At 42.7% G+C, this 17,693-nt stretch overlaps 1 protein-coding gene across 2 annotated transcripts in view; it reads left to right on the forward strand.

The window, feature by feature from the left end:
• The window catches only part of LOC137428018 (myosin-binding protein C, cardiac-type), a 139,960-nt gene that overhangs the window by 28,089 nt on the left and 94,178 nt on the right, over window positions 1–17,693 (forward strand). Inside the window, exons 6-11 of one of the 2 annotated variants that reach the window (XM_078777529.1) lie at window positions 1,621–1,694; window positions 1,867–1,984; window positions 6,376–6,421; window positions 10,305–10,364; window positions 10,996–11,165; window positions 14,175–14,307. In XM_078777529.1, the coding sequence (XP_078633655.1) occupies window positions 1,621–1,694; window positions 1,867–1,984; window positions 6,376–6,421; window positions 10,305–10,364; window positions 10,996–11,165; window positions 14,175–14,307 (601 nt within the window). Of the gene's footprint in view, window positions 1–1,620; window positions 1,695–1,866; window positions 1,985–6,372; window positions 6,422–10,304; window positions 10,365–10,995; window positions 11,166–14,174; window positions 14,308–17,693 lie in introns of both variants that reach the window. The other variant, XM_078777528.1, reaches the window with a different exon arrangement.

Raw genomic sequence — 17,693 nt, forward strand, 5'->3', positions numbered from 1 at the left:
ATATAGACAGGACGAGTGAAAGTTTTAGATATAGACAAGGCGAGTGAACGTTTTAGATATAGACAGGACGAGTGAAAGTTTTAGATATAGACAGGCCTTGTGAACATTTTAGATATACACAGGGCTAGTGAACATTTTAGATATAGACAGGGCTAGTGAACATTTTAGATATAGACAGGGCTAGTGAACATTTTAGATATAGACAGGCCTAGTGAACATTTTAGATATAGACAGGCCGAGTGAACGTTTTAGATATAGACAGGCCTAGTGAACGTTTTAGATATAGACAGGCCGAGTGAAAGTTTTAGATATAGACAGGGCTAGTGAACGTTTTAGATATAGACAAGCCGAGTGAAAGTTTTAGATATAGACAGGGCTAGTGAACGTTTTAGATATAGACAGGCCTAGTGAACGTTTTAGATATAGACAGGGTTCGTGAACGTTTTAGATATAGACAGGGTTCGTGAACGTTTTAGATATAGACAGGGCTAGTGAACGTTTTCGATATAGACAGGCCGAGTGAACGTTTTAGATATAGACAGGCCAAGTGAATGTTTTAGATATAGACAGGTCTAGTGAACGTTTTAGATTTAGACAGGCCGAGTGAAAGTTTTAGATATAGACAGGCCTCGTGAACGTTTTAGATATTATAGACAGGCCTAGTGAACGTTTTAGATATAGACAGGGCTCGTGAACGTTTTAAATATAGACAGGCCTAGTGAACGTTTTAGATATAGACAGGCCAAATGTACGTTTTAAATATAGACAGGACTAGTGAACATTTTAGATATAGACAGGCCGAGTGAAAGTTTTAGATATAGACAGGGCTAGTGAACATTTTAGATATAGACAGGGTTAATGAACGTTTTAGATACAGACAGGTCCAGTGAAAGTTTTAGATATAGACAGGCCTAATGAACGTTTTAGATATAGACAGGCCTAGTGAACGTTTTAGATATAGACAGGCCTACTGGACGTTTTAGATATAGACAGGCCGAGTGAATGGTTTAGATATAGACAGGTCTAGTGAACATTTTAGATATAGACAGGGTTAATGAACGTTTTAGATACAGACAGGCCGAGTGAAAGTTTTAGATATAGACAGGCTTAATGAACGTTTTAGATTTAGACAGGCCTAGTGAACGTTTTAGATCTAGACAGACCTCGTGAACGTTTTAGATATAGACAGGCCTAGTGCAAGTTTTAGATATGAACAGGCCTAATGTAAGTTCTACAAATGAACAGGCCTAATGTAAGTTTTAGATATGAACAGGCCTAATGTAAGTTTTACATATGAACAGGCCTAATGTAAGTTTTACATATGAACAGGCCTAATGTAAGGTTTACATATCGACAGGCCTAATGTAAGGTTTAGACATAGACGGGCCTAATGTATGTTTTAGATATCGACAGCCCTAATGTAAGGTTTAGATATAGACAGGCCTAATGTAAGATTTAGATATTGACAGGCCTAATGTAAGGTTTAAATATAGACAGGCCTAATGTAAGATTTAGATATAGACAGGTCTAATGTAAGGTTTAGATATAGACAGGTCTAATGTAAGGTTTAGATATCGACAGGCGTAATGACCATTATCTTTCTTGGTTTCACTTTGATAGGAAAATGGATGGATTTGTCCAGCAAAGCTGGAAAACATCTACAATTCAAGGACACCTTTGATAAGAACACCAAGGTAACTTTGTCTCATAATCGAATTTTATTGAGTAAACTCTCCGTTAGACATACGAAGCCGGCCGGCTTCTTCCTCAGTTCATTAATTTCATGGAAAAAAGAAAATTTTGCCCAATTATGGGGTTTTGGACGCAGAGAGATGGGTTGAGAATTGAGTCTGTTTGTTGGTGCAGATTTACACCTTTGAGATGAATATGATCAAAGCCAAGGAGATGCACACGGGGAAATACAGGTGTGAAATCTCACACAAGGGAACCAAGGACAGCTGCAGCTTTGATGTTAACATTACAGGTACGTACATGAGCACTAACAATACCTTTTCATGCCGAGCTTACAGCCCTCCCTCTGCCTGTAGAATCGAGTTTGGAGTTTGAACCGTTGTATTCTTCGGTGGGGAAACACCTACCTTGTCCAGCATTGAGTACGTAGCGAAGTAGGTAGAATCGAAACGGATGGTTTGCGTGTAACTCGTCCTGATTGAGTTGGGTTATCAACATTCGTGGAGATGTATAGAATGAAAAAGGAAGGCCTGTTAAAAAGAAGATGGCTTGTGCTTTAAGTCAAAGCCAAAACTGCATTCCTAATTTGGACCCGAGTGCTGCATGATCACCATGATCACCAGCGGTGTCAACATGATAACCATCAGTGTTACCATGATAACCAGCGGTGTCAACATGATAACCAGCGGTGTCAACATGATAACCAGCGGTGTCAACATGACAACCAGTGGTGTCAGAATGATAACCAGCGATGTCAGCATGATAACCAGTGACGTTAACATGAGAACCAGTGATGTTAACATGATCGCCAGCGATGGTAACATGATAACCAGCGGTGTTACCGTGATAACAAGCAGTGTTAACATGATAACCAGCGATGTCAAGATGATAACCAGCGATGTCAAGATGATAACCAGCGGTTTCAACATGATAACCAGCGGTGTCAACATGATAACTAGTGGTGTCAGAATGATAACCAGCAGTGTCAGCATGATAACCAGCGGCGTTAACATGACAACCAGTGGTGTTAACATGATAACCATCAGTGTTAACATGATAACCAGTGATGTTAACATGATAACCAGTGGTGTCAACATGATAACCAGCAATGTCAACATGATAACCAGCAGTGTTAACATGATAACCAGCGGTGTTAACATGATAACCAGCAGTGTTAGAAGTGTTATTTATGCATGATCAATCCAATCAAAGGTATTCAATCCAAACCAAAGTCTGAGCTCAAGTACACACAGACCCCAAATTAGGTATGAAACTACCTTGGTCTTGTACACCCAGACCCACAATTAGGTATGTATGTCCTTTGGTCTAGTACACCCAGACCCCAAATTAGGGATGGAGCTACCTTGGTCCAATACACCCAGACCACTAATTAGGTATGCAGATACCTTGGTCTAGTACACCCAGACAACAAATTAGGTATAAACATACCTTGGTGTAGTACACCCAGACCCCAAATTAGGTATGGAGACAACTTGGTGGAGTACACCCAGACCCCAAATCAGGTATGGAGAGACCTTGGTGTCGTACACGCAGACCCCAAATTAGGTATGGAGAGACCTTGGTGTCGTACATCCAGACCCCAAATTAGGTATGGAGAGACCTTGGTGGAGTACACCCAGACCCCAAATTAGGTATGGAGATACCTTGGTGTAGTACACCCAGACCCCAAATTAGTATTTCAATCCAAAGAAGAATTGCCAACATCATACCTTATGTCTCTATGAATTAAAACAGGTAAACATTGGGCTGGTAAAAATAAAACATAAAATATAACATTAAAACATTGCCTCAAAAAGGAAACCATGATGATTGTCATGGGGCCCGCAAGGCTAACCCCTGCTCCAGCAGGGAAAATGGCTTTAAAAAAGGGGGGGGAGGGGAAATATTGGGCTGGTGTCTTTCTTTCAATTTCACAGGGGTCAACGTTGAACTTGGCGAAGATATTTCAGGGTTTGCCCTGCCAAACATAAATTTCCCATAAATTTCCCATCCCATGGTCTCCTATCTCTACTGCCTCAACACAAACTCATCCTGGGAATTCTTCCAAAGTAAACTGTTCTCCCTCATGCACAGATTTATCCCATCTCGTCTTCAGTTGTCTTACCCTTCCTCCCATCCATGGTGCACTGAATCTTGTGGTGAGGCAGTTGCCCTGAAACAACTTGCCTTTGCGTCTTGGAAGGCAACTCCAACTGAAGGCAATCTCAGTTCCTTCCACCAAGCTCGAAACAAGTGTGTGTCTACCCTCAGGAGTGCCAGGAAGCACTATCTCTCCACACTCAAGAATGAACTCTCAAACCTGTCTCCTTCCTCCAAATCCTGGTGGCGTCTAGTCAAATCTGTTTCTGGTGATTGTTCCCGTTCCATCCTCTCCCTTACCTCCAACGGCGACAAAGCTGACTCCGCACGTGACAAAGCCGAATGCCTCAACTCTGTGTTTGCCTCAAAATCTTGTGTCCCAAACCCGTCTATCTCTGTACCCACCTTACCCAGTCGAACCCAGCTGCTCCTGAACTCTGTGTCCTTCTCTCCTGTCAAGGTGGAGAAGTTTCTGTCATGGCGTTCGCCCTGAATCAAATCCGTCATTCAGTGGCTCTGCATGGATTTTTCTCATCTCCCCTTCCTGTTCAGGCTGGAGTTCCCCAAGGCAGTGTTCTTGGCCCTGTGCTTTTTCTGGTTTTCATCAATGATCTCTCTGACTCTCTGCAAAATCCTCTCTATCTCTTTGCTGATTACTCCACTCTCTGCCGCTCCATTCCTCACCCCTCAGATCGGCAGTCTGCAGCCTCCTCACTCTCTGCCGACCTGGACAAAATCACAGACTGGGCAAACAAGTGGAACATGTCTTTCAATCCTGACAAATCTCACACTCTTACGATGTCTCTCCGAAAAGACCGTCTGGAAAACCCTCCCATCTACTTTCTCAACAATCCTCTCCAAGAAGTTCTGTCACTCAAGTTTTTGGGTCTCACTATCTGTCATGATCTTTCCTGGGAAACCACATTCCAATCTGGCCTCCAAAGCCAGTCGTCGACTGGGCATCCTCCGTCGTGCGAAGTCCTTCCTTAGCACACCTGAGCTCCTCACCACTTACAAGGCTTTCATCCGCAGCTCTATGGAATACTGCTCTCCCCTCTGGTCTGGTGCTCCTGCCTCACACCTAGCTCGGCTTCACGCTGTTGAAACCAAAGCATTCAGAATCATTGGAATCTCCCGCGATGAAGCTATCTCCGAGGGCCTTTCACTTACTCACCGCAGGCAGGTTGGTGGTCTTTCCGTCTTCTACCGACTCCTCTCCGGCCTTGCTCCCCCAGCTCTCTCTGGGCTCTGTCCCGCAAATATTCCTACAGGTCGCACAAGATCTGCCAGCAACCCTCTTATGGTTAAACTGCCAAAATCGAGACTCTCTGCTCACCTTCACTCTTTCATTCCTCTTTTCTCCCGCCTCTGGAACAAACTCCCTCACTCTCTTCAATCCCACTCCTCCCTCCAGGTCTTTAAAACAGCTGTTCACCACCATTGATCTTTTCTACCCCCATGTGACTTGGCACAAAAAAGACTTTCCAACAACTCTTGAAGAGTGAAGCAGATAAACCTTCGTCTGGGGTCTTTCTTTATATATTATCAGGGATCTACGTGGATGGGGAAAGGGGGGCGGGGGGTTGGGGGTTGGACGTTTGTGATGAACTTGAAAAAGTGTGCGGTTATAGGTAGAATTGTTAGTTATACATAATTGTAATTCTTTTTCCTTCCCTGACAGATGGAATTCCATGCAGTAACATTGACATTGTTTCTATTGCTGTCCCCTTTACCACCCTCCCCCCCCCCCCCCCCCCCCCATGCACATCCATCCTTCCAATCTCATCCCACCGTTTACCATCCAATGACATCCTGATCCATCCATTTGTTACCTGGATCTCATTCCATCTTGTGCTTCGTTTTCAACGGTAACGATTTACATCTCCCCTTTCCATTGGGATTTCACCATCCGTCATGTCTCATTCTTTGTTTTCACTTGAATGTTTCACTCATTCTTTGCATCTTCTTCACTTTCAATGTGCACCTGTCGTCACGAATGTGCATAAACTACCAGGGCACAAGCTGTGCGAGTCTAAATCCGAATGTAATTTGTATTGTCATTCCCATGATGGAGGATAACGATGGATCAGAGGTAGCAGTGGATTTGCCTTGCTGCAGTTCCATTCCCGACATGACTGTTAACCGTCATCCAGGTGTTTCGCAGGTAGAGCATCACATCACCAAGCAGGCTGTCCTTCAGACGGGACATTAAGCCAGGTGTCCCGTCCACCGGGCGCTGGTTCCTGTGAGATGTTGAAGTTCACACAGGTGTCTTTCACAAAGAGTAGGCAGGTAATGTGGAACCCCCAAGCAAATTCCTCATCCTACCAGCTGCAGTCGAACGTCAGGACTGGCCAGCCACTTCGTGAAAGACTTTCACCAATCTTAAAAAACCTGAAATATAAATCATCAACTTCTGATCCCAAACCATGTTTGTATGACCACGAGATCAATATATCCATCATGAATTCTCTAATTTATTTGCTTTTCTTCATGATGTTTCTACCTCAACATCCGCGAGTAATGAGTATTGTCCACCTATTGACAAATACCTGTGTTGTCCACCATTCTCACCGACAGTAGCACCACTTGGTGAGGAAATGGACATCCGCAAGGCCTTCAAACGTGTGTGAGTAGCAGCACCGGCAAATTATGGGGTTTCATTTGGAGAAAATTAAGGGGTGAAAAACACGTGATTAACACATCGGTCACTCCTCCTCCAGGTAAACCAAGACAGGTCACCCATCCATAAATATGAGAGGGACGTAGTAGGATTCCAAGGGTAGTCCAGCAATCGCTGGTACCTTGTCCCAAAATTCCAGGTTCCTGCCCGAACCTCACGTTGCCCCTGTCCCAAAAGAATAGCAGTAATAGTAGTAGTAGTAGTACTACTAAGTAGTATTGGTAGTAGTAGTAGTAGTGGTGGTAGTAGTAGTAGTAATAGTAATAGTAGTAGTAGTAGTGGCAGTAGTAGTAGTGGTGGTAGCAGTAGTAGTAGTAGTTGTGGTAGTAGTAGTAATAGTAGTCATAGTGGTGGTAGTAGTAGTAGTAATAGTAGTAGTAGTAGTGGCAGTAGTAGTAGTGGTGGTAGTTGTAGTAGTAATAGTAGTGGTTGTAGTAGTAGTAATAGTAGTAGTAGTAGTAGTAGTGGCAGTAATAGTAGTGGTGGTAGTAGTAGTAGTAATAGTAGTAGTAGTGGTAGTAGTGGTAGTAGTAGTAATCGTAGTAGTAGTGGTAGTAGTAGTAGTAGTAGTGGTAATAGTAGTAGTAGCGGTAGTAGTAGTAGTGGTAGTAGCAGTACTAAGTAGTATTGGAAGTAGTAGTAGTGGTAGTAGTAGTAGTGGTAGTAGTAGTAGTGGTAGTAGTAGTATAAGTGGTGGTAGTAGTAGTAGTAATAGTAGTCATAGTGGTGGTAGTAGTAGTAGTAATAGTAGTAGTAGTAGTGGCAGTAGTAGTAGTGGTGGTAGTTGTAGTAGTAATAGTAGTGGTTGTAGTAGTAGTAATAGTAGTAGTAGTAGTAGTGGCAGTAATAGTAGTGGTGGTAGTAGTAGTAGTAATAGTAGTAGTGGTAGTAGTAGTAGTAATCGTAGTAGTAGTGGTAGTAGTAGTGGTAGTAGTAGTGGTAATAGTAGTAGTAGCGGTAGTAGTAGTAGTGGTAGTAGCAGTACTAAGTAGTATTGGAAGTAGTAGTAGTGGTAGTAGTAGTAGTGGTAGTAGGAGTGGTGGTAGTAGTAGTAGTAATAGTAGTAGTGGTGGTAGTAGTAGTAGTAATAGTAGTAGTAGTGGTAGCAGTAGTAGTAATAGTAGTAGTAGTGGTAGCAGTAGTAGTAATAGTAGTAGTAGTAGTGGTAGTAGTAGTAGTAGTGGTGGTAGTAGTAGTAGTAATAGTAGTCATAGTGGTGGTAGTAGTAGTAGTAATAGTAGTAGTAGTGGCAGTAGTAGTAGTGGTGGTAGTTGTAGTAGTAATAGTAGTGGTTGTAGTAGTAGTAATAGTAGTAGTAGTAGTAGTGGCAGTAATAGTAGTGGTGGTAGTAGTAGTAGTAATAGTAGTGGTAGTAGTAATCGTAGTAGTAGTGGTAGTAGTAGTAGTGGTAGTAGTAGTGGTAGTAGTAGTAGTAGTAGTGGTAGTAGCAGTACTTAGTATTGGAAGTAGTAGTAGTGGTAGTAGTAGTGGTGGTAGTAGTAGTAGTAATAGTAGTAGTGGTGGTAGTAGTGGTAATAGTAGTAGTAGCGGTAGTAGTAGTAGTGGTAGTAGCAGTACTAAGTAGTATTGGAAGTAGTAGTAGTGGTAGTAGTAGTAGTAGTAGTGGTAGTAGTAGTAGTAATAGTAGTCATAGTGGTGGTAGTAGTAGTAGTAATAGTAGTAGTAGTAGTAGTGGCAGTAGTAGTAGTGGTGGTGGTAGTTGTAGTAGTAATAGTAGTGGTTGTAGTAGTAGTAATAGTAGTAGTAGTAGTAGTAGTGGCAGTAATAGTAGTGGTGGTAGTAGTAGTAGTAATAGTAGTAGTAGTGGTAGTAGTAGTAGTAATCGTAGTAGTAGTGGTAGTAGTAGTGGTAGTAGCAGTACTAAGTAGTATTGGTAGTAGTAGTGGTAGTAGTAGTAGTGGTAGTAGTAGTGGTGGTAGTAGTAGTAGTAATAGTAGTAGTGGTGGTAGTAGTGGTGGTAGTAGTAGTAGTAATAGTAGTAGTAGTGGTAGCAGTAGTAATAGTAGTAGTAGTGGTGGTAGTAGTAGTAATAGTAGTAGTAGTAGTAGTGGCAGTAATAGTAGTGGTGGTAGTAGTAATAGTAGTAGTAGTGGTAATAGTAGTAGTAATAGTAGTAGTAGTGGTAATAGTAGTAGTAATAGTAGTAGTAGTGGTGGTAGTAGTAGTAGTAATAGTAGTAGTGGTGGTAGTAGTAGTAGTAATAGTAGTAGTAGCAGTAGTAGTAATAGTAGTAGTAGTGGTGGTAGTAGTAGTAATAGTAGTAGTAGTAGTAGTGGCAGTAATAGTAGTGGTGGTAGTAGTAGTAATAGTAGTAGTAGTGGTAGTAGTAGTAGTAGTAATCGTAGTAGTAGTGGTAGTAGTAGTAGTAGTAGTGGTAGTAGTAATAGTAGTAGCGGTAGTAGTAGTAGTGGTAGTAGCAGTACTAAGTAGTATTGGAAGTAGTAGTAGTGGTAGTAGTAGTAGTAGTAGTAATAGTGACAGGTTGTAGTAGTGGTAATAGTAGTACTAAATAGTATTGGAAGTAGTAGTAGTGGTGGTAGTAGTAGTCGTAGTAATAGTAGTAGTACTAGTACTACTACTAAGTAGTATTGGTAGTAGTAGTAGTGGTGGTAGTAGTAGTAGTAATAGTAGTAGTTGTGGTAGTAGTAGTAATAGTAGTCATAGTGGTGGTAGTAGTAGTAGTAATAGTAGTAGTGGCAGTAGTAGTAGTGGTGGTAGAAGTAGTAGTAATAGTAGTAGTTGTGGTAGTAGTAGTAATAGTAGTCATAGTGGTGGTAGTAGTAGTAGTAATAGTAGTAGTGGCAGTAGTAGTAGTAGTGGTAGTTGTAGTAGTAATAGTAGTAGTAGTGGTTGTAGTAGTAGTAATAGTAGTAGTGGTAATAGTAGTAGTAGTAGTAGTAGTAGTAATAGAAGTAGTGGTGGTGGTAGTAGTAGTAGTAATAGTAGTAGTGGTGGTAGTAGTAGTAGTAATAGTAGTAGTAGTGGTAGCAGTAGTAGTTATAGTAGTAGTAGTGGTGGTAGTAGTAGTAATAGTAGTAGTAGTAGTGGCAGTAATAGTAGTGGTGGTAGTAGTAGTAATAGTAGTCGTAGTGGTAGTAATCGTAGTAGTGGTAGTAGTTGTAGTAGTGGTAGTAGTAGTCGTAATAGTAGTAGTAGTGGTAGTAGCAGTACTAAGTAGTATTGGAAGTAGTAGTAGTGGTAGTTGTAGTAGTAATTGTAGTAGTGACAGGTTGTAGTAGTGGTAATAGTAGTACTAAATAGTATTGGTGGTAGTAGTAGTAGTAATAGTGGTAGTAGTAGTAGTGGTGGTACTAAGTAGTATGGGAAGTAGTAGTAGTGGTGGTAGTAGTAGTAGTAATAGTAGTAGTAGTAGTAGTAGTAGTGGTAGTAGTGGTGGTACTAAGTAGTATGGGAAGTAGTAGTAGTGGTGGTAGTAGTAGTAGTAATAGTAGTAGTAGTAGTAGTAGTAGTGGCGGTGGTTGTAGTAGTAATAGTGGTAGTCATGGTTGTAGTAGTGGTACTAGTAGTAGTACTAAGTAGTAGTATTAGTCGTAGTAGCAGTAGTAATTGTAGTAGTAGTGGCGGTGGTTGTAGTAGTAGTAATAGTGGTAGTCATGGTTGTAGTAGTGGTACCAGTAGTAGTACTAAGTAGTAGTATTAGTAGTAGTAGCAGTAGTAATTGTAGTAATCGTTGTAGTAATAGTAGTCGTAGTATTACCAGGTAGTATTAAATTGTGAAAATGTATCCATGATGAGTACACCTGAATCAGTGCATCCATTAATCCCCTGAGTTGTGTGTTTTCTTTAGTGGAAAAGAGAAGAAAGAGGATGCAGGAGAAATGGATTTCAGTGCTTTGCTCAAGAAGCGGTGAGTTATATAATTTATCATGATCTAAAATGAACAATGAAGTGCAAAGAGGGACAGAAAACCAGAGATATTGTCTTCAGGAAAATAAGATTGCAGGTAGTTTCGATGGAAGTATGGGATAAGATGTAAATGGTTGTTGGATGGGAGCAGGCGGGGAGTTTGGGATTGCAGCAGGTGTAGAGTTTGGGATAGTAGCAGGTGAGGGGTTTGGGATAAGAGCAGGTGAGGGGTTGGGGATAAGAGCAGGTGAGGGGTTGGGGATAAGAGCAGGTGAGGGGTTGGGGATAAGAGCAGGTGAGGGGTTGGGGATAAGAGCAGGTGAGGGGTTGGGGAATTTGGGATAAGAGCAGGTTAGGGGTTGGGTAGGAGCAGGTGGAGAGTTTGGGATAGGAGCAGGTGAGGAGTTTGGGGAAGGAAGCAGATGGTGGGGGTCAAACATATCTATCAAAGAGAGTGACCCACCTGATGATATTCTGAAAAGCTGCAACATCCATTCAACAAGAAAACAAATTAACACCTTTAACACGATTTGTGGTGAATGTCACAAGGAAATATATTAGTGTTGAAATAAAACAAGAAATATGATGTTGTCTAACAAAATGTGCAAAACACAAACAATGTGGTGGAACAGCGAGAAGAAGGTGGTAGAAGAACCCAACGAGCCGAGCGATGACGTTTGGGAAATCCTCAAGAACGCAAAACCATCAGAATTCGAGAGAATCGCATTCGAGCACGGAATAACAGACCTGCGCGGCCTCCTCAAACGCCTCAAGAAGATGAGGGCACCGGTGAAGAGTGAAGGTGTGCTTGCCGTTTACTACTACTCTATGTCATTATTACAAGTCCTACCACTACTGCTACTACTACTACTACTACTACTACTACATCATCATCAATATTCTGTCATTATTACTACTACTATGTCATCATTACTACTACTACTACTACTACTACTACATCATCAATATTCTGTCATTATTACGACTACTAAGTCATCATTACTACTACTACTACTACTACTACATCATCAATATTCTGTCATTATTACTACTACTAAGTAATCATTACTACTACTACTACTACTACTACTACTACATCATCAATATTCTGTCATTATTACTACTACTAAGTCATCATTACTACTACTACTACTACTACTACTACTACTACTACTACTACATCATCAATATTCTGTCATTATTACGACTACTAAGTCATCATTACTACTACTACTACTACTACTACTACTACATCATCAATATTCTGTCATTATTACTACTACTAAGTCATCATTACTACTACTACTACTACTACTACTACATCATCAATATTCTGTCATTATTACTACTACTAAGTCATCATTACTACTACTACTACTACTACAACATCATCAATATTCTGTCATTATTACTACTACTATGTCATCATTACTACTACTACTACTACTACTACTATGACTATTACTACTACTACAACATCAATATGCTGTCATTATTACTACTACGATGTCATCATTACTACTAGTACTATTACTACTACATCATCAATATTCTGTCATTATTTATACTACTATGTCATTATTACTACTACTACTACTACTACTACTACTACTACTACTACGTCATTATATCTGCCATCAACCTTCACTATAAACGATGCAAATATTCACGCTTCCTCTGTTCAGCCTCTACGTCTTGTCTAGAAACAAAAACAACACAGAGCAATGAGAGATTGCAGACTCTCACCTGGACGTGTTTGTGTGGTGTATTCTGTTGGGTGTTTTTGTGCAGTCCTTCTTTATTTTGTACAACTCCTCTTTCATCAGACATACAGTACGTGACACATGACGTTGAGTAATGCTCTAGAAAAGTTCATATAAACGTGCGCCCTACATCTGGTAAATAGAATACATTTACGTCTTCATGCAGGTGTATGAATCAAATTGTCGCCCCTTTATATGAACTTTTCTCGAGCATTACCTGGTTCCTCCTAAGAACACACAGGTAGTCCAGCATGCACATAAGATTTTTTTTTTTAATGTCCCTTCTTTTCTATTGCTGGACATTTTCTTCATGCTATGGAATGTCCCTTCTATTCTATACTTTGCCACATACCTTTATATAAAGGTGCCTTTTCTATCACCTGGCATTTTACCCAAGAATAATAATCATGAAACAGGAAATACAAACCACACATTGTTCAATCAATCAGGTGGACTCCAAGGAAGTACCAATCTATATAATAATAGCGTAAGGACTCGACTTTGTTATCCCTTTTACGCCGCACCCAGTGACCCGATGCCCACGGCACTAATGGATTTACGATCTACGAACCGCGCTCTTTGTTTATCACGTACAGCCATACTCGAAAAATCTGAATTAGCCGACGTTGGGGCCAAAAAGCATCCGATTAACTGCCGATACGACGCCATCTTACGACGCCATCATATTGGCGTCTGCTGGGCGAAGGCGAAGCAAGCCGTCTGCTGATTGGACAGGCGAAGGCGAAAGCAAGCCGTCCACTGAGTGGACAATCCAGAGCATGCATTTGTGCCGGTGTCGGCGATCGTTGTTCATATACGCACTCTTCATTCTCATCTTTCTTCCTAACTCTTACTCGGACAAGCAAATCCCCTATGCCATCCATAATGGTACACTCTATCCATACACCACATCCTCCCTTCTGTGGATGTTCCACGGGTTTCGGCTAGTTTGTATTAAAAATGTAATGAGATGTAGGGCAAGGTGCCCCTATTGGTCAGAGGCGAGGCAAGTGCCCCTATCACGGAAAGGTAGGGCAAGGTGCCCCTATTGGTCGGAGGCGAGGCAAGTGCCCCTATCACGGAAAGGTAGGGCAAGTGCCCCTATCGGGGGGAAAGTGCAGCAATGTGGGGCCCCCTATTGGTGGGAGGTGGAGCAGGTGTCCCTATCGCAGGAAGGTGGGGCATGTGCCACGGCCCCTATCGCGGGATGGTGCACAGGGTGCAGCAGTGGCCCCTATTTGGGAAAGGTGCACAGGGTGGGGCAGGTGCCCCTGTCAGGGAAATGTGGAGCAAGGTGGGGCAGGTGCCTCTCTCTACAGTACTTACCTCTAAACCAATAGGGTTGGACGGACTTCCTCACTGGGGTGGTGTAATGGTCCTTTGTGGTCCTTTGGGGGTGTAATGGTCCTATCGTGATCCTTTGGGTCAAGAGACGTAATCGGTAACCGGTGCGGTTTCCCTTTAACCAATAAGCGGAGGGGAGAGAGGTTTTATGCTTGGCCTGAGGTGAAGGTCTCTCACCGGTAAAAAAAAATTTTTGCTGTTTTTCGTACTTGGAGCGTTAACAAAACTTATACCCTCAAACTTAAGTGTCCTTACTTAGCTTGTTACCCCAGTCAGCTGGTACTCATTTTTCCGACCTGGGATGGATGACAGAGCGAGTCAACATCCACCTGACGTTATTTCAATGGCACAACAGGGGATCAAACTGAAGACCCTAAGACCAAAAAGCCACACCTTACCCGTTAAGTTCCCCCCTCCCCCCCCCCCCCCCCATTCCCCACACTATTCCATGACGTAGTTTTCATTAGACATCTTCTGCCTTGCCAAATACTTTTAATCCTCCTCCTTGTAATTCAGAATGAAACCTGTAACTTCATAAATACATTTGAATATCGAGATTCGTGTTCAAAAAACTCCAGGTGTTTTGTGATCATCAAGTTACCTTTGTAATTGACGCGAATTCCTTGTCTTGGACAACAACCCCAACCCCAACCCCAACCCCAAACCCCTCTTTAATTCACCATGTGTCCATTCGATCAATGCAGTTATCCTCAAGAAGTTGGAACCTGCATATCAAGTGGACAAGGGCGGGAGAATAAGGTTCGAGATTGAAGTTGCGGATCCTAACGTGGACATAAAGTGGTTGAAAAATGGGAAACCAATCAACCTGAGCGGCAGGTAATTATTATAATCTTCTTCTACTATATAAGAGAGAGACGTTGGTCTGTGTGTGTGTCTGTCTGTCTGTGTGTCTGTCTGTCTGTCTGTCTGTCTGTGTGTGTCTGTCTGTCTATCTGTCTGTGTGTCTGTCTGTCTGTCTGTGTGTGTCTGTCTGTCTGCCTGTGTGTCTGTCTGTCTGCCTGTGTGTCTGTCTGTGTGTCTGTCTGTCTGTCTCTCTATCTCTGTGTGTCTGTCTGTGTCTGTCTGTGTGTCTGTCTGTCTGTATGTCTGTGTGTGTCTGTCTGTGTGTCTGTCTGTCTGTCTGTGTGTGTGTCTGTGTGTCTGTCTGTGTGTCTGTCTGTCTGTGTGTCTGTCTGTCTGTGTGTCTGTCTGTCTGTGTGTCTGTCTGTCTGTGTCTCTGTGTGTCTGTCTGTCTGTGTCTCTGTGTGTCTGTCTGTCTGTGTCGGTGTGTGTCTGTCTGTCTGTCTGTCTGTCTGTGTGTCTGTCTGTGTGTCTGTCTGTGTGTCTGTCTGTGTGTCTGTCTGTGTGTGTGTCGCCATTTTTCTCAGAGATGGATGAACGGATCTTCGTCAAACTTTCAGAGGTTCATCAGTGAGTGCCTGGGAGTGTTTTAGGCAAAAATAATAACAATAAATTTGAAAATAAAACGTTGAGTATGTTGGAGATTTTTTTTTAAATCTCTATAGTGCCGAAGCCTTTTTGATGAATGACACTTATAATTATATACAAGTATACATTCAATTATATACAACCATGACAATTACAACTACATATGGGCAGGGTACAGCCCGAAGTGGAGATCGGTTTCTGAGGTTTGGGACATGGAATGTAGGGACAATGACAGGGAGATCAGGAGAAGTGGTGGAAGTATTGGTCAGAAGAAGAGTGGACATATGTTGTGTGCAAGAGACGAGATGGAAGGGAAGTGGTGTGAGAATGGTGAAGGGTAGGCAGGGACAGAAATACAAGTTTGTGTGGCAAGGGTGCCTGGAGGGCGTGAATGGTGTTGGTGTCCTGTTTTCTGAGGAGTTTGTAGACAGTGTGGTGAGTGTGACTAGAGTGAGTGATAGGTTGATGATGGTGAAAATGATGATTGGAAAGCTCTTGGTGAACGTCATCTCGGGATATGCTCCGCAGGTTGGTCGGAGCGATGAAGGGAAGGACAAGTTCTGGTGTGCGATAGAGAAGCTGATGGAAAACGTGAAAGATGAGGAAGTTGTTGTGGTGGGAGACCTAAATGGACATGTGGGAAGGAGGATGTATGGATTTGAGGGAGTTCATGGGGGTTACGGATATGGTGCGAGAAATGGAGAAGGTGAAAGGATTTTGGAGTTTGCTGATGGAGCTGATTTGTTGATTTGTAATACTCAGTTCCAGAAAGGGGATAATAAGCTTGTTACATACACGTCAGGTGGGTCAACGACAACCGTTGACTACCTGATGTTGCGTAGGCGAGATAGGGGGCACCTCCAGGACACAAAGGTGATCCCGGGGGAGGAGGCTGTTTCACAGCACCACTTGGTTGTCTGCGACATAAGGGTGAAAGGTGCGAGGAGAGCTCGGCGGGTGAAGTACCAACCGAGAATGAAGGTGTGGAGGTTGAAAGAGGTGACAGTAAGGGAGGCATTAAAAGAGAGGCTGAGTAGGGTAGAGGATGATGTGGTTGAGCTTGAAAGTGGTTGGATGTCAATGAAAGCTAGTCTGTTGGGAGCCGTTGGTGAGGTATGTGGATGGACAAAAGGACCACCGAGGCACTCGGAAACATGGTGGTGGGATGATGAAGTTGGAAAGAGGATTGATGAGAAGAGGAAGAAGTTCAAGGAGTGGCAGAAGGCGAAGGGTACAGGAGCAGAAAATGCAGAGCATGAAAGTTATAAGGCAGCCAGGAAGGCTGCAAAGAAAGAGGTAGCAAAGGCGCAGGAGGCATGTAGGAAAATGTTCGGAGAACGCTTGGATTCGGAAGAGGGTCAGAGAGCAGTATTCAGGATTGCAAAGCAGATAGCGAAAGAGAGGTGTGATGTGATGGGGGTGAGTTGCTTGAAGGTTGAAGTGGGACAAATCGTTGTGGACCCAGATGGAATTAAAGGAAGATGGAAGAGATATATGGAAATGCTGTTGAATGCAGAAAATGATTGGGATGGCAACATAGAGAGTAACCCAGTTTTAGGACCGGCAGAGAAGATAACTGAGAAGGAAGTTGAGGAAGCGATAAAAGCAATGAAGAGTAGAAAAGCGAGAGGGCCGACGGGAGTTGTGGGAGATAAGTTGAAGGCAGCAGGAAGTTGGGGTGTGAAGAGAATGACAGAGATCTGTAATCTGGTGGTGAAAGAAGGCCGCATTCCAGTGGCTTGGGAACTGAGTACCCTCGTCCCTCTATACAAGGGGAAAGGTGACCCTCTGGAGTGTGGCTCGTACCGAGCGATAAAGTTATTGGAGCATGGAATGAAGGTATTGGAAAGGGTGTTGGAGAGGAGGATAAGGAAGAAAGTGAAGATCGACGAAATGCAGTTTGGAATTATGCCAGGAAGAGGAACGACAGACGCGCTTTTCATTGTGAGGCAGTTGCAGGAGAAGTACATGGAGAAGAGGAAGAAGTTGTTTCTTGGGTTTGTTGATCTGGAGAAAGCATTCGATAGGGTTCCACGCAAAGTATTGACATGGGCATTGAGGAAGTTAGGAGCGGAGGAATGGTTGATCAGAGTAGTGATGGCAATGTACAAAAGAGCACGCACAGCTGTAAGGACGAAGGACGGGAACAGTGGTGAGTTTGAGGTGAAGGTGGGAGTGCATCAGGGGTCGGTACTAAGTCCACTACTATTTGTAGCTGTGATGGAGGTGCTCGCTCAGAACATAAAGGAGGGTTTACCGTGGGAGTTGTTGTATGCAGATGATCTGGTGTTGATTGCGGAAAGTATGGATGGACTGAAGGAGAAGATGAACAAGTGGAAGGAATGTATGGAGACAAAAGGTCTGAAGGTGAATATCGGAAAGACGAAGGTGATGGCAAGTGGTAATAGTCCTTGAGCCAACCGGCCATATTTTGAAGTGAATGCTCCGGCGGGGGGAGTAATTCTCATTATGATTTTCCATTAGACCAATGTCTCAAGTGTCAGAAAAGGTGTGATGGACATCTGAGAACGGTAGCTTAGTGCCCGGATGGACGCCATCTTTGAAACCACCCAGCTCGAAAATGCCCATTTGGTGGGGTACATTGTTGCACGTGTATCTGGACTTCTATACTAGCTATCGATGTGCGGTTGACGACTAAATATACGTCCGATGTGTACCGTCTAAATAAAAAATAATATGAAGCATTTTGTTTTAGATTAATTATTATAAAAATCAATTATCGAAAAAAAATCATATATTTTTCAATATTTTAT

The sequence above is a fragment of the Myxine glutinosa genome, chromosome 5, assembly GCF_964187855.1.
Source record: "Myxine glutinosa chromosome 5, kmMyxGlut1.1, whole genome shotgun sequence".
Taxonomy (NCBI): domain Eukaryota; kingdom Metazoa; phylum Chordata; class Myxini; order Myxiniformes; family Myxinidae; genus Myxine; species Myxine glutinosa.